Genomic DNA, 14,452 nt, shown 5'->3' with positions numbered 1-14,452 from the left:
GCAGTGCCTGCAACCTGTCTGTGCCAGGCAGCACATCTGGATGAGAGCCCTGATGGGTGTTGTCTTCAGACCCCCTGCCTGCTGCTGCCTACTGCAGCTGAGGAACAGGCAGGGTTGCTGAAATGAGCCGGGAACTAAGAGATAGAGATCATAAGGTAAAGATTAATAGAAGTGAAATGTCCACCAAACTGGTAAGTTCACGTTATTTCAGTCAGCGCTTGTTAAATTTTAACTAAAAGACAAAGAAGATAAGCTGGGAAGGATGTGGTGAAGGCAGGAGTGGCAGGCACTCTAATAATGTTGAGTAAAGAGAATACAATTACCAAGGACACCAAAGTAGACATGGACCTAGAACAAAGGTTGGCAAATGTTCCCCCATGAAAAGCCAGTATTTAGGCTTCGTGGGTCATACACCCTCCTCTGTAGTTTCTCAACTCTGCAGTTAGAAGGGAGAAGCAACAATACAGCTCTGGCCGTGGTAGTGCTGGTGGTGCACATCGTTAGTACTAGCACTCCAGAGGCAGTTAGGAGGGTCTCTGTGAGTTCGAGACCAACCTGGTCTACTTAGTGAATTCCAGACTAGCCTTGCGATGTCGACCAATCCTGTCTCAAACAAAACCAACCAACCAAACAACACCCTCACAACAGAAACAATCAAGTACAGGAAAATTAATGTGTTCCAAGAGACACAACATTAGCAAATCACTGGATTCAAATGTGGACAATAGACTTGAGTAGACATTTCCCCAGTTCAACATCACCAATTGCTAGAGAATTGTGACCTCTCAGCTCATTCACTGTCTTACTCAGCTTCTATGGTTATGATAAACCACCGTGATCAAAGCAACTTGGCTGGGGTGGGCCTCACTTGGTGTACATTTCCACAGTACAATGAAGGTGGGCCTCATTTCCACATTACAGCCTATCAGATAAGGACATCAGGGCAGGAACCTGGAAACAGGGAGTGCAGCAGAAGTGTGGAGGAGATCTGTTCACTGGCTTGCTCACCTCGCTTTTTTGTACCATCTAGGACCACCTGCCCACCCCCACTCACATCAATCAGTCAGAAAACGGCACTGCAGACTTGCCTACAGGCAACCCTTGTGAGGGCATTTTCGGAATTGAGAGTCCCTATCTCAAATGACTCTACTTTGTGTCAAGTTGACAAAATATTAACTAAGAACACTGAGCTCATCTTAACATACACACACACACACACACACACACACACACACACACACACACACACACGTGTATAAGGGCCAGTGACCTCAAAGTTGGGGTCCTCCTCAGTGCCTGTCCATCTTTCTTTGAGACCTTTCTGAATCATTCAGTGCTTTGGACTGGGATGAACCAGGGTCAGGACTCTTGGGTTCCTATGAACCCAGGTCCTGTTTCCTATTTGAACTCCTTGTAGCCACTTACAATATAGGTCACTCCCTATGTTGGTGCCACTGACTCTGCAAACCCCTGTACCAAGCGAGCACTGCTATTAGGACCCACCTATCCCAAGACAGTGTCTGTCCTTTCCAGAGTGGACCTCCAGCTCCGAGAGAGTAAAGTCCTGTCATGAACTCTCTCTACCTCTGGCCCCGGTCCCAGCCAAGGATGGGTTAAAGCTGATTCATGCTGCCTGTGCATTTCTGGGTTAGACAGGCTTAGTCAATGAGAACAAGAACCCAGAACTCCAGGTTGCTATTGTCATGGAACCCTGATTTATGAACTCTGCAAGCCTCTCCCGGTGCAGTCCCTCTCACATCCGCATGAATCAGGTAGCTCAGAAAACCACTGTCTGCCTTCCAGTCTGCTGCACTGGTATACAGTGATGTTTTCAGGGTCAAAAGAACCTCTGTTCCTCTCCTTCCCTCCTTTCGACCCCAGTTACTCCTTGGCTTCATAGAAATCTTCCCAAATGCTTCTCTCATTCTTCTGACGTCTTGCTGGGTAAAGCTCTTGACCTTTGAGGGGCAGTTTCAGTGCCTTGCTTTCTCAGCCTGTCCACTGTGGGATGCGGTCAGGTATTCACAGCCTCCTGGACTTAGCCAGCAGAAGAGAGATTACATCAGTGGCAACACATGCAGGGGCAGAGGCTTGTTTTTTTGTCTTTTTTGTTTTGTTTTATTTTTGTTGTGCTGTTTTTTTCTTTTTCAGATTAAAATATTGTTTCTAAAGGTGTGTGTGTGTGTGTGTGTGTGTGTGTGTGTGTGTGTGTGTACATATTTATGGGTACCCTAAGAGGCAAGAAAAGGTGGTCAGTCAGATCTTCTGGATTGGTGTTACAGGTGGTTGTGAGCCATCCAATGTGAGTGTTGGGAACCTTCCAGAGCAACAAGGGTCTTAATGTCTGAGCCATTTATTAAGTCCATGTTGTTGATGAACACACTGCATCCCATGCTGGTCTTGAGACCACTATATAGGCTTCAACTCACTGCAATCTTCCTAGCTCACCCGCCTGAGTAGTGTTACAGATATACACCACCATGGCAGGCTGGCAGTACCATATTCCTACTTGGTTTCCCATCCCTTCTGTAGACATCAGTTTCACCTGATGTCCAGCCAGTGCTGATGTGTTGAAGCTTCTACCATAAGCCAAGCCCCGGTTCAGGAAGATGGCTGCTCATCCTGCCCAACTGGGGCCTGCACAGCCTTACCAGGACACCGTCTCTGCCAGGGAACTTGTGCGTGAGAATGATGACAGCTGGTTTTGGCCTCAGAAGAAACAGAACCCAGAGTATCTGGAGACCCTCCCTGGGAAATTAAAGATATTACAGATTCTGGGGAGTGGTCAGTGCTTCCCAGGCACAAGGTGAAAGGAAGGGAGATGCTCCTGCTGTCATGATGGACTGGAAATCTCTCCGAATCTGTGAACCAAATACATCTCTTGGGATCGGTGAGATGGCTCAGTGGATTAAGGCACTTGCTGCCAAACCTAAGTTTGATTCTCAGGACTCACATACTGGAAAGAGAGGACTGACTCTAGTAAGTTGCTCACGTGGTACAGTGCTTCCTCCTCCCAATAAACAAGCATTAATTAATTAATTAATTAATTAAGTCATAAGACACGTTAAAGAAATGTGTTGTCTATGTTAGCTGTTTTTGTCACAAGGATAAGGAAATTGATTAATATATGTTCATGAAGAGCACAGATGCCCTTCAGAGAACCATATCCAGTTAGAGCCCCACTGGGAAGCTCTGACTTCCTAGGCTGTGGTTGGTGCTGGGTCTGAGTAAGTACCTGGTGTCCTTTCTCAAGGACTATGTCTTGAACATCTTGTGGTGTGGTAGTTTCTTTTTATCTCCTTCTCCATGTTAAAGTATGGGTCTGAATTGTCCCTGTCTGGCTAGTTTTATGTCAGTTTAACACAGGCTAGTCATCAAAGAGGAGGAAGCCACAGTTGAGAAAATGCCTCTTTAAGATTGTGTCCTAGAGGGGTTGGGGATTTAGCTCAGCGGTAGAGCGCTTGCCTAGCGAGCGCAAGGCCCTGGGTTTGGTCCCCAGCTCCAGAAAAAAAGAAAAGAAAAAACAAAAAGATTGTGTCGTAGGCAAACATGTAGGGCATTTTCTTAATTAGTCAGGGAGGGTCTAGGCCATTTTTGGCCTGGGGGATGCTATCCCTGGAATCGTGGTGCTGGGTTCTATAGGAAAGCAGACTGAGCAAGCCATGGGAAGAAAGTCAGTAGTAAGTAGCTCCCTTCCACAGGTTTCTGCCCTGTTTGAGTTCCTGTCCTGACTTTCCTCAGAGATGAAGTCGTATAAGAAAAAAAAAAAAAAAAAAACAACAACAACAAAACAACCAAAAACCAAAAAACAAAAACCTTTCCTCCCCATGTTGTTTGGGTCAGAACATTTTATCACAGCAACAGGAACCCTGACTAGTGGTGGGGGCTGGAGAGATGACTCTGCTCTTCCAGAGGGCCTGAGGTTCAATTCCCAGCACCCACATGACAGTTTCACAATGGCCAGTAACTCCAAGATCTGGCATGCTCACACAGTCCTGCATTGCTGTGTGAGGTAAATCACCAGTGCACATAAAATAAAGTTAAAGAGAAAAGAAAGAAAAGAAATCCTGACTAAGACATCCCTCAAAGACTTATGTATTGAATGAAGGCATCGTTCTCAGTGTAATGGTATTCAAAGGTGGGCCTTTAAGAGGTGACTAGATCATGAGACCATGACCCATCAATGCCGTGGAGTAGGTGTGGATTAATAAAAGGCTATTGAGAGGTGGTGGACACCCCCCGGCGGGGTACTAATAGGAGGAAGTAGGTTTTATGGGTGGGCATGGCTGAGGGGTATATTTCCCTTTTACTTCTTGGTTTCATCACACCATGTGGTGAGCAGCTTTTCTCCAGCACCCACTCCCACTCTTCCCCATCATGGAGCCAAGAGATCATGGACTGAAGGCTCTGAGACCATAAGGCAGAATAAGTATTTCCTCATTTGGACTGATTTCCTGTCTTACTTTAAGCAACACCTGACTGTCGTGCATTTTCTTGTAGCTCACGGCTTCTCTGTGAAATGAGGCAGATTCTCATTTTCACACCACTGTCCTCTGGTGTCAGAGAGAGACAGAGAGAGAGAGACAGACAGACAGACACACACACACACACACACAGAGAGAGAGAGAGAGACAGAGAGACAGAGAGACAGAGAGACAGAGAGACAGAGACAGTGTGGGGAGGGAGAAGAAGGGAGAAGGAGGGAGAGGAAGACCCCAGACTCTGAGGTGCACATGGTACCTACTGGGTGCTGGGGAGCCCAGTCTGGTCCTTGTCTCTCGGATAACCATGGACCACTAACTTATTTTCAATAACCACACAACCTACTTTGTTATTGACTTTGGAATTGGAAATGGTAGGTGAATGGTATTTCAGCCTGGAGCCTGTTCTTCTGAACCACATCCATCAAGTTGCACACTTTCTCAGCTAGTTCTCATTGTGCAGAGCTGCCATGGCTGTGGGGAGAGAGGAAGGATGGAAGAACAAAGGGAGAGGTCTGTGCTTGAGGCTGGCTGCATCTGCCTTGCTGGGTACAGGGAGCCCTGGCCGACTTTGAACTCTTAAGAAACTATTTGCCACTCGCTGTCCTGACATGAATGGCCTGGAATAGACGAAGCTGTTATTCAGACCAATCCACTGGGGAGCAGGTCGGTTTTGGCTCAGAGAGGCTAACCTCAGGCTCCCCAAGTGGGCAGCGTGGACTTTCTGCTCTTGGACTTGAGGGCAGCCCTAATGAGTCTTTCTTCCTGGACCTGCTGGTCACAGGAGAAGATCGCTTCTATTCTGCAGGGATCTGTCACACCCCTTTGTCCTGTTGGAGGTTCAACTTGTGTGCAGACACGGGCTAGAAAGAGCTTAGCTGTGAACCAGGAACATGGCTATGCATGTGAAGAGAGAGGGATGGGGTCCTCTGCAGGAGGATGGGAGACAGGAGCCTAGGGACCTCACCAAATGGCATCCACAGAGCCCGTCTGACTGGGGCTCTGTCCCACTGACTAGCTGTGTAAAGAGAAAGAAGTTGCTTAAGCCTTCTGCACCTCAGGTTCCCTCCTGACCAGGAGCATGGTCGGACAGATTTTGAAGGATTCTTGAGTGGGTGTCCATGTCTGCACTGATATCTACTGTGTTCAAAGCACCCTGTAGAGGGTCTAGATACCCTCTCCGTCCTTCCGACTCCACCTTCCTCACGGGTGACTCTATCCAGCTCTGGATGAACGATTTCTTACGAAGTAACAGTATACTTTCTCTGCTATGCATAGGTGGGGACTTAGGCTCAGAATAGACAGTAAGTTACAGCAGTCCTCTCTGTGCTGCCTCCCAGGTGACCATTCATGCCTGATCCATGTGTAATCCTGACAACTGGTGCAACATGTAAGTTTTAGGCAGGTTTTGTAATTTTATACAGCCAGTTTCTGGAAACCAGTGCCTGGAAAAACATCACTAGTACTCATTTTCACCTCATTCATGTCTTAATTTTTATCCATATTTTGTGGTATTTATTAGATGCAGTCGACAAAGCATTAATATGCATCTGTGGAAAAATGTATCCTCAACTTTGAAATCGTCTGTTCAGATTTATAATAGTTTTATTCTGCCTCCTGATATTCACTAACTTGGAATCTTCCCGTGTTGAGGTAAGGTTTTCCGTCCCTTCCATCAAAGTTACTGTGTAGATGCTGAAGATGACCTCGATCTTCCTTCTGTCCAGCCCCAGCCTCCCGAGAGCTGAGTTTGCGGGTGAGCGCCACCATGTTTGATTTGTGGAGTTCTTGGGGTTGACTCCAAGGCTTCTGCACGCGAGGCAGGCTTCACCACTCAGCCATTTCTCCGGCCTCTGTGATTTCCTTCTGGTTTGTCATTGTTGGAGTCATGCTCTGTCAATTCTGCTAGTGTTTTTACGGTATGCGCTTACTGGGTTCTCATGCACAATGAAGACGTTTTCAGTATTTTTCTTCTTTGTGTAGTTTTTTGTTTTCTGTGATTTTATTTTACAATGAACTTGGCTGCTTCACTGCCACGTTGAAACCTTAATACAATTAGAGTTTTGTCTCTTTCTCTTTTAACTCCATCTGTCCTCTTCTTCCTTCTCCTTCCCCTTTATCCCATTTCCTCCCTCCCTTTCTTTCTTATTTCTTTGTCTCAGTTGTGAGCTGGCCACGTCTTAGGACATGGTCATATCCATTTCATTATTTCTTACAGAAATGAGAAAATATTACCTACCTTCTCCTATTACCACTTCTACCTATTTCCTAGGTTTAACTTTGAGGTGCGACCCCTTTGGGGTTAAATAGCACAGATCCTGCATATCAGATAATTGTATTACCATTCACAACAGTAGCTCAATTATAGTTATGAAGTAGCAATGAAATAATTTTATGGTGGGGGGGGTTCAGCACAACACAACACGAGGGCCACAGCATTAGGAAGGTTGGAAACCACTGATCAACAGTCAGCATGTGAGAAACTTTCAGAGAGCCTCAATGGGGCAGAGAATGCTTTGTTTGTTAGCACTTACTTTTCTTATAGGGCTTTAAAATTTTCGAATCCATTATTTATAGAACTCTGTGTTTTTGCATAGACCATGTTGAATGTCACCCATTAGCCTGGAAGGAATTATGGAATCCATCTCAGATGTCACCCTATAGGTGACATTTTCCTTCAATACGTTTAGATTATTCCTGCACAGTGTCCCTTTAAGACACTGGGGCTGGCTGCACTGTGAACTTGTGACAGTGCACAGAGACATCCAGATGATCAGTGATCAACACTGGGATTGAATTCTCCAGGACAGCACCGGCTGTGACTCCTAGCTTCAGGTCTCTCCATGTCCCCAATCCCCACTGCTCCCTGTTGCCTTTTAGAGACCTCTCTCATTCAAAGGGGTGATGCTCTTGGAGTCTGGGGACCCTGCGTTGAGCACTTGCTGTCCTAGCCCTTATCCCTGTCTGCAGAGCGACTCTGTCCTCTGAAGGGTTCCAGGGCTCTGGCTCCCTTCCAGGCCCTCTGAGCCCTTTGTTCTGGAGAGTATGGATTCCTTGTCTTTCCTTCCACTCCCCTTCTCTAGTTCCCATAGTGCATGAAAATGTGCTGATGCGCCTCATTCATACTTGCAAATTATCTCCCTGTAGTTCCCAGAAAACTGCTGCTAAAGCCCCAGTGACATGGTCTGTTTGCATGCATCCTCACAGGGACCTGCAGAGCGTGTGGCTTCTCTAATGTCCTAGGATGAGATGGCCTCTGCTTGTCCCTGCACCCACACTGCACACCTCCTCTGTGTGTGAGGTGACACACTGGCTTCATACCCCATAGTCTTAATAAAAGATGACTTAATCCCAAAATGTACTCTCTGCAGAGCAGCAGCATTGCCCTTTGACCCGTAAACTGTTTTTAGTCTCCTCGTCCCGTCATTTGTTTTTCATCTGATAAGTTTCTGTAAACAAGGTGATGTCATCCTCAGGCCAATTAACCACAAGCCTCTTGGTTATGGAAGAGTCTCTTGCCTTCAAGGAAGAAAGTAGGCAGGCAGGACAGTGTTCTTGGTAGGGGATTGTCCTTGTGAAGGTTATGCCACAGGACATATATCCCAGGATAACCTGAATTTGAGCCACCCTGTCATATACAAACACATGTCAGGAGCCTGGGCCAGGTCCAGCATCTAGGGATGTGGACAGCTGCAGGTCTAGCTTTGGGCTCCTTGTGTCCTGTGCAGAGTGTTACAGGCTCCCATGTGTACAGCATCCTGTTGTCCTTTGAAAACGAGCCTCTTGGCTCCCTTGCACTCTACTGGGTTCTGTCAGCTGACTGTTGTCCGCAGCTGTGGCTTCCCTCAGACTGCCAGTCCCTCTCTGGTTGGTTCTTGAGTTTAGATTCATAAACATGGCCAAAGTACTGATTAGGTTTTAATAACTGATAACAGAAGGACTGAGTTCCCAAATCTCAAGGAAAATATGGAGACTTGTTTGTCTCTGCCCCGAGGCTGTTTCCATGTCGCCAACTGTTCCTGTAGCTTGAAGCTGTGTGCACAAAAATCTTGTAGCTGTCAGACTGGGACAGTCCTTTCTCTGAGGATAGGTGCTACATTGAACTCTCAGATCGGGGGCTGGCCTTTTTGTCTTTAAGCTGAGAGTCGAGCGCCTCCCCACCCCCCGCTGACAGATTCCCACAGTCTGGATGTGAAAACTGAGCTCTGCAAAGGAAAGGAAGGCGGGAGAACACCCACCCGTGTTCTTTCGCTCTCTGGCCAGTCTCCAGGGAAAGTGCTAGCTAGTCTCGGGAGCATCCAGCAGGCGGCGATGGCGGCGGTCGCTAAGAGTGTTTTGGGGAGCAGGCGAGCAGATTCTGCTTTCAGGGTGTGTAGAATAGAATCCTGGGGCAGAGGCTGCTAAGGATCTTAACCCCGCCTCTCCCGGAGAGGGTGTGGCCCTCTACTTTCTGCTTTAGGGTCTGTAGCTCTGGTTACAGACCCGGAAGGGGAATGACTAATTGGGATTGGTGCAGGGCTGGGAGGGACCCGTTATTTTGTCCGGCCCACGTTTCTCTGGTAATCTGTATAAAGTCGCAACACACAGGTCAATTCTGCTGAAGCCAAATTGAGAAGACCACAGCGCCAGAACCATGCCTATGATACTGGGATACTGGAACGTCCGCGGGGTGAGAAAGGGGTCCGCTTGGAGTGTGGGACTGGGATGTGAAGCAGAAAATTCTTAACAGCAGGGGCCCTTCAAATAACGGGCACTCCTCGGGCCTTACTAGATCTTCTGCCTGTAGCTCTCAGCGTTCAGGAACACCCCTGGATGACTATGTGTGTGCGTATGTGTGTGGTATGCACATGCACGTGCGGGGTGGCTGCGTTTGTGGAGTGTGGAAGGTCTCAACGGGTGAAGATGAAGTCACACAATAAAGTCTCCACAATTTCTAACCTCTGTCCTTGGTCCTCTCTCCCAGCTGACACACCCGATCCGCCTGCTCCTGGAATACACAGACTCAAGCTATGAGGAGAAGAGATACGCCATGGGCGACGGTAATGATACCTTCTTGGGCAGACATCTGCTTCCCTCTTGCCTATCAACCTGCCTAGACTTCCTGTTATTTAACCCTGCTGGTCTCCCTCTAGCTGAAGCTAGCGGTTGCTGCTTCCAGAAACTTCTTTGAGGGTGCAGTTTGAATTTTCTGTATAGAGCACTGAGAAGGGAATTCCTCGTCCATTTGTATTTATAATTAGACGGAATTCGTTATTGGGGTCTTATTGGGTCCACCCCCCTTTATCACCAGTTGTTATTCAGACCCCTCCCCACCTTGGAAAGTGACTCGCTGTAATAGGTTGCAGATCCCCTGACTTAGGTTCTTGCTACTGGTCGAATGGGACAGTGGGGTGATTTCTTTTCACATCCTCTTGTCCACCACAGCTCCCGACTATGACAGAAGCCAGTGGCTGAATGAGAAGTTCAAACTGGGCCTGGACTTCCCCAATGTAGGTGCAGGGAAGGGGAGGTTTGGGGAAGGCCTGGTGCTCTCACCTCATCTCCTGGCCTGGCTGAGGGGTTGGCATCAGTGTTTCTGCTTTCCTGCTCCATCCCTGCTGGCTGCACAGTGTTTCTGTGATGGGCTGTGTCCTAGCTCTCCCACTTAGTGCACACTGAGTGTCAAGGCCACGTCTGTCCTCACCCAGGGAAGGGCAGCCCATAACCCATCTGACCATCCCTGCTTGTCTATCCAGCTGCCCTACTTAATTGATGGATCGCGCAAGATTACCCAGAGCAATGCCATAATGCGCTACCTTGCCCGCAAGCACCACCTGTGTGAGTGGGGCTGGCTGCAGGGCGGGGAGTGGTGGAGAGTCTCCTTGGCTTGGCTGGGTTGGGATCTGAGGGTGCTGCGTGTGCTACAGGTGGAGAGACAGAGGAGGAGCGGATTCGTGCAGACATTGTGGAGAACCAGGTCATGGACAACCGCATGCAGCTCATCATGCTTTGTTACAACCCCGACTTTGTGAGTGGCCAGTGGGTGGAGGAGGCAGGGTTCGCAGCAGGAGTTCAAGTCTGCATTCAGATCGTAGCACCCTCCTTCAGTAATGAGCTGTGTTACTCATTCTCCGAGATTTCCAATCTTCTAGCAGAACGATCCTCATCACCCGGGCGACCTATCACATCAACACTGTGAAACCATCCCTACTAGTCTTAGGTTATTCAGTACAGTTGTAAATCTCTGCTAAGTCGTCCTTTACCTATTCCAAAGTGTTGTTTATGCCAAAAGCCTCCAGAATGAAATGAGAGGATGTGGATGGAATTGTTTCATCGTTTAAAGTGCTTGCTACATAGCATGAAGGCTTCAGTATGAATCCTTAGCACCCTATAAAAACACCCTGGTGTGGCAGCCTGCTCTTATAAACATAGTGTTCCGGGGGGAGGAACAGGAGGGTTTCTTGGGTTTTGCTGACCAATGAGGCCAGTTGGTCTTTGAGCTCTAGATTTAGTGAGAGGCCCTGTCTCAAAAATAAGGTGGGCAGTGATTGAGAAAGACATCTGGCACCAACCTTGGACCCCCATGCACCAACAGGCACTAGTATATTCCCTAAATGATGAAAATAAGTTCTGTTTACACACTGGTCTTACACATCTATCCAGCTCTTTCCCCATAGGTCTGTCTTGGGTATCAATAGAAAACCAGGACATCTTTCTGGTAGGCAGCTCAGGGTCAGCCAGAGGAACTTTGACCCCTGATCAAATCAATCACTGATCAAAACCCCTTTTCCTTTCAATATTAATCAACTGATGCACACCCTTAAAACAGCTGATCATACCCCTCAAATAGCTGATCTCTTCTCATTGCAAATATCTGATCCAATCTGGATCCAGTATAACTGTCTTCTCCCAGGGTCTCTGTGCCCTTTGTTTCTGTGTTTCCATTGGATCTCTGAAGCCAACGCATGCAAGATACTCAGGAGGTCCTGGGTGTGACTCAGCGCCTGGTTTGGACTTCAGTGGTGACAGATTTCAGGGACAGCGTAAAATTTCTTTCATCACTTCTCACACGAATCCTGTCACCAGTAAAATAGTGATGTGTTAAATGGAATCCTGGACACAGGCCTGGCCATTCCATTGCAAAGCCCTGTCCTGGGGAGCCTGAGTCTAAAGGTGACAGCTGTTCTCTGCCTCAGGAGAAGCAGAAGCCAGAGTTCTTGAAGACCATCCCTGAGAAGATGAAGCTCTACTCTGAGTTCCTGGGCAAGCGACCATGGTTTGCAGGGGACAAGGTAAAGGCACAGGGTGGGGAGGAGGAGCTGCCATTCTCCCCTGGTGTCAAATTCCAGAGCGCTCACCCTTGGCTTCCTGCAGGTCACCTATGTGGATTTCCTTGCTTATGACATTCTTGACCAGTACCACATTTTTGAGCCCAAGTGCCTGGACGCCTTCCCAAACCTGAAGGACTTCCTGGCCCGCTTCGAGGTGATGCCCTTGATCCTGCTTCCTCTTGGGTTGTCTTCTTCCTCAGATCCATGATGCTTTCTAGGCCCAAGACTAGGAAAATAACCAGGATTTTCTGAGCTTTCTGTAAAGAACTGTATTAGACAATAGTTATTCAAAATTCCAGGAGATTGATGTGATTCTGAGTCCCATTGGACAGATAAGAAGCCTGATACTATGGAAGGTACTCATGTGTCCAAGGTCTCCGCATCTGCGGCTGCACCCGGTTTGGGGCGGCATTCAGTGACTGCCCCTTCTTTGGGTCAAAAGGGCCAAGCACAACCTCATGTTCCAGTTTAGGATCCCTGGCAAGGCAGAGCATGTTGATAGTGTGTGGGTCTTGGCCTTAGGAGACTGAGACAGCAGGACTAATGTGACATACTCAGATAGAAGAAAGTCCAGACCTGATCTGCAGAGTGCTGAGAGCCCAGGGTGTAAACATGTGAGTGCCTTCCCTGTTGGGGGACATTTAGCATGAGTGTGTGCTGGTGTGAGTGTGGCTGGTGTGAGTGTGTGCTGGGGCGTTGCTTCCTCCTTACACTCTTCTCTTTAATGTTACAGGGCCTGTCTGTGATATAGAGCTAAAATTTTTTTCTTTATTATTATTCTCTGGCATTCTCCTCTATACGAGGTTCATGTTGGGCCCAGGGGCCATACAAAATACTGCCATCTTGGGACTGAGCCATCAGAGAGCTGCGGACAGCCAGACTGTAAGATGTTTATGATATTCTCCTGGACCTCACCTCCGTCAGACTTGGGTCATTCAGACATGTAGGAATTAGACGCATTGATCCAAGGGTTTTCTACCTGCAGTCTGTTGACCTTGCCCGTTTTCCATCAAGGGATACAATTTCTCTGCTAATTCTCAGTCTGTCTCTGTCCCCAGCCCTCCACCCCCACCCAGGGTCTTGTGCTTACTAGGCGAGCGCTCACCCACTGAAACCCCAGCCTTTCTCTGTTTGTTCTAATCAGCTCTGGCTCTGGCTCAGGCTGGGTATCCTGGGAAACTGTGCAAGAGTTGGCACCACTCCGGGGTGGGTGGATGGGGAAACAGAGCAGCGTGTTAGCTTAGCTTGTGTGTCGTCTGTGGTAGCTCAGCGCGCACCCTCTGGAGCTCTCTGTGTTCTCCTGGCTTGGTGTATGGACGCAGTGACATGGAGTGGCCCCTGCTTTAGGGGTGGAGATGAAGAAAGCCAGGGTGCAGCGAGATTGTACTGAGCAGCAGGTAGAGAATGAACTCCTCTCTCAGGAAATTGATTAGAATCCCGTTTAGCTTATCTTCCTGGCCTGTTCTCTTGTTCCCTTTCTTGAATGATTTGCTGAGTCACTGGGTGCCTGGCTGCCTTCCTGAGCACACACAGTCAAGTTTTGACTCCACTGTCCTGTTAGATCCCTTCTTTGTGTGTAAATACAGGCTAGAGCGAGCTTCCCCAGGTACAGATCGTGTCCATGCAGAGAGGCAGTTGCAGTGTCTCCTTGGGAGTGTTGAAGAGGTGTAGGGAAACTGTGTGTGTGTGTGTGTGTGTGTGTGTGTGTGTGTGTGTGTGTGTATGGGTGTGTGTGGGGTATGGGTGTGTGTCGGGAGTTGGGGTGTGTGGGGTGTGTGTGGAGTGTATGTGTGTATGTAGGGGGGTGGGTATGTGTATGGGGATTAAGAGAGCGAGAGAGTGAGAGCACACAGAAGGCTGCTCCTGAGCAGGATGAATCCAGCCCTGTTTCAGTAGCTGTGTGAGTCCGGACGGACATTCCCAGCCTCTCTGGGCTTCAGGTTCCCCCCTGAGAACTGATCTTGCAAGACTCATGGGTAGGTTTTCTGAATCTATATTGTAATTTTTAGTGAGTATAAAACAACTTATGCAGGATCCAGTCTCCCCTTTGCTATGGGAAATGGAAGAGTTCTGTTGCTTGGGCTGGGAGCTAAGCAGGCTGCTCTGCGCTCCAGCATGATTCCAGGACAAAAGCTGTTCCCAACCTGGGGCTGCTCCTCTGAGTGGGCTCCAGACCTGAGCTCTGGCTGTGTCCTTCCCAATTTGCAGGGCCTGAAGAAGATCTCTGCCTACATGAAGAGCAGCCGCTACCTCTCAACACCTATATTTTCGAAGTTGGCCCAATGGAGTAACAAGTAGGCCCTTGCTACACTGGCACTCACAGAGAGGACCTGTCCACATTGGATCCTGCAGGCACCCTGGCCTTCTGCACTGTGGTTCTCTCTCCTTCCTGCTCCCTTCTCCAGCTTTGTCAGCCCCATCTCCTCAACCTCACCCCAGTCATGCCCACATAGTCTTCATTCTCCCCACTTTCTTTCATAGTGGTCCCCTTCTTTATTGACACCTTAACACAACCTCACAGTCCTTTTCTGTGATTTGAGGTCTGCCCTGAACTCAGTCTCCCTAGACTTACCCCAAATGTAACACTGTCTCAGTGCCAGCCTGTTCCTGGTGGGGGAGCTGCCCCAGGCCTGTCTCATCTTTAATAAAGCCTGAAACACA

General features: G+C 48.4%; 1 protein-coding gene across 2 annotated transcripts; it reads left to right on the top strand.

Annotated features, from left to right (window-relative positions):
* The first annotated feature begins 9,077 nt into the window (after positions 1 to 9,077).
* Positions 9,078 to 14,452, top strand: Gstm1 (glutathione S-transferase mu 1). Of its 2 annotated transcripts, NM_017014.2 has the most exon segments (8): positions 9,078 to 9,150; positions 9,445 to 9,520; positions 9,906 to 9,970; positions 10,217 to 10,298; positions 10,388 to 10,488; positions 11,657 to 11,752; positions 11,835 to 11,945; positions 14,000 to 14,451. In NM_017014.2, coding segments are annotated over 8 exon segments (657 nt in total). In that variant the 5' UTR covers positions 9,078 to 9,114; the 3' UTR covers positions 14,090 to 14,451.

The sequence above is a fragment of the Rattus norvegicus genome, chromosome 2 (assembly GCF_021556685.1).
Source record: "Rattus norvegicus strain SHRSP/BbbUtx chromosome 2, alternate assembly SHRSP_T2T, whole genome shotgun sequence".
In the NCBI taxonomy this organism is placed as follows: Eukaryota; Metazoa; Chordata; class Mammalia; order Rodentia; family Muridae; genus Rattus; species Rattus norvegicus.
This window is presented reverse-complemented; position numbering and strand designations above follow the sequence as displayed.

Excerpts from the sequence above, each read along its gene's own strand:
- Gstm1 (XM_087616024.1), top strand. The coding sequence starts at position 10,441 with ATGGACAACCGCATGCAGCTCATCATGCTTTGTTACAACCCCGACTTT. Across the intron at positions 10,489-11,656 it reads TTTGTTACAACCCCGACTTT|GAGAAGCAGAAGCCAGAGTT; the intron begins GTGAGTGGCCAG and ends TCTCTGCCTCAG. Across the intron at positions 11,946-13,999 it reads ACTTCCTGGCCCGCTTCGAG|GGCCTGAAGAAGATCTCTGC; the intron begins GTGATGCCCTTG and ends CCCAATTTGCAG.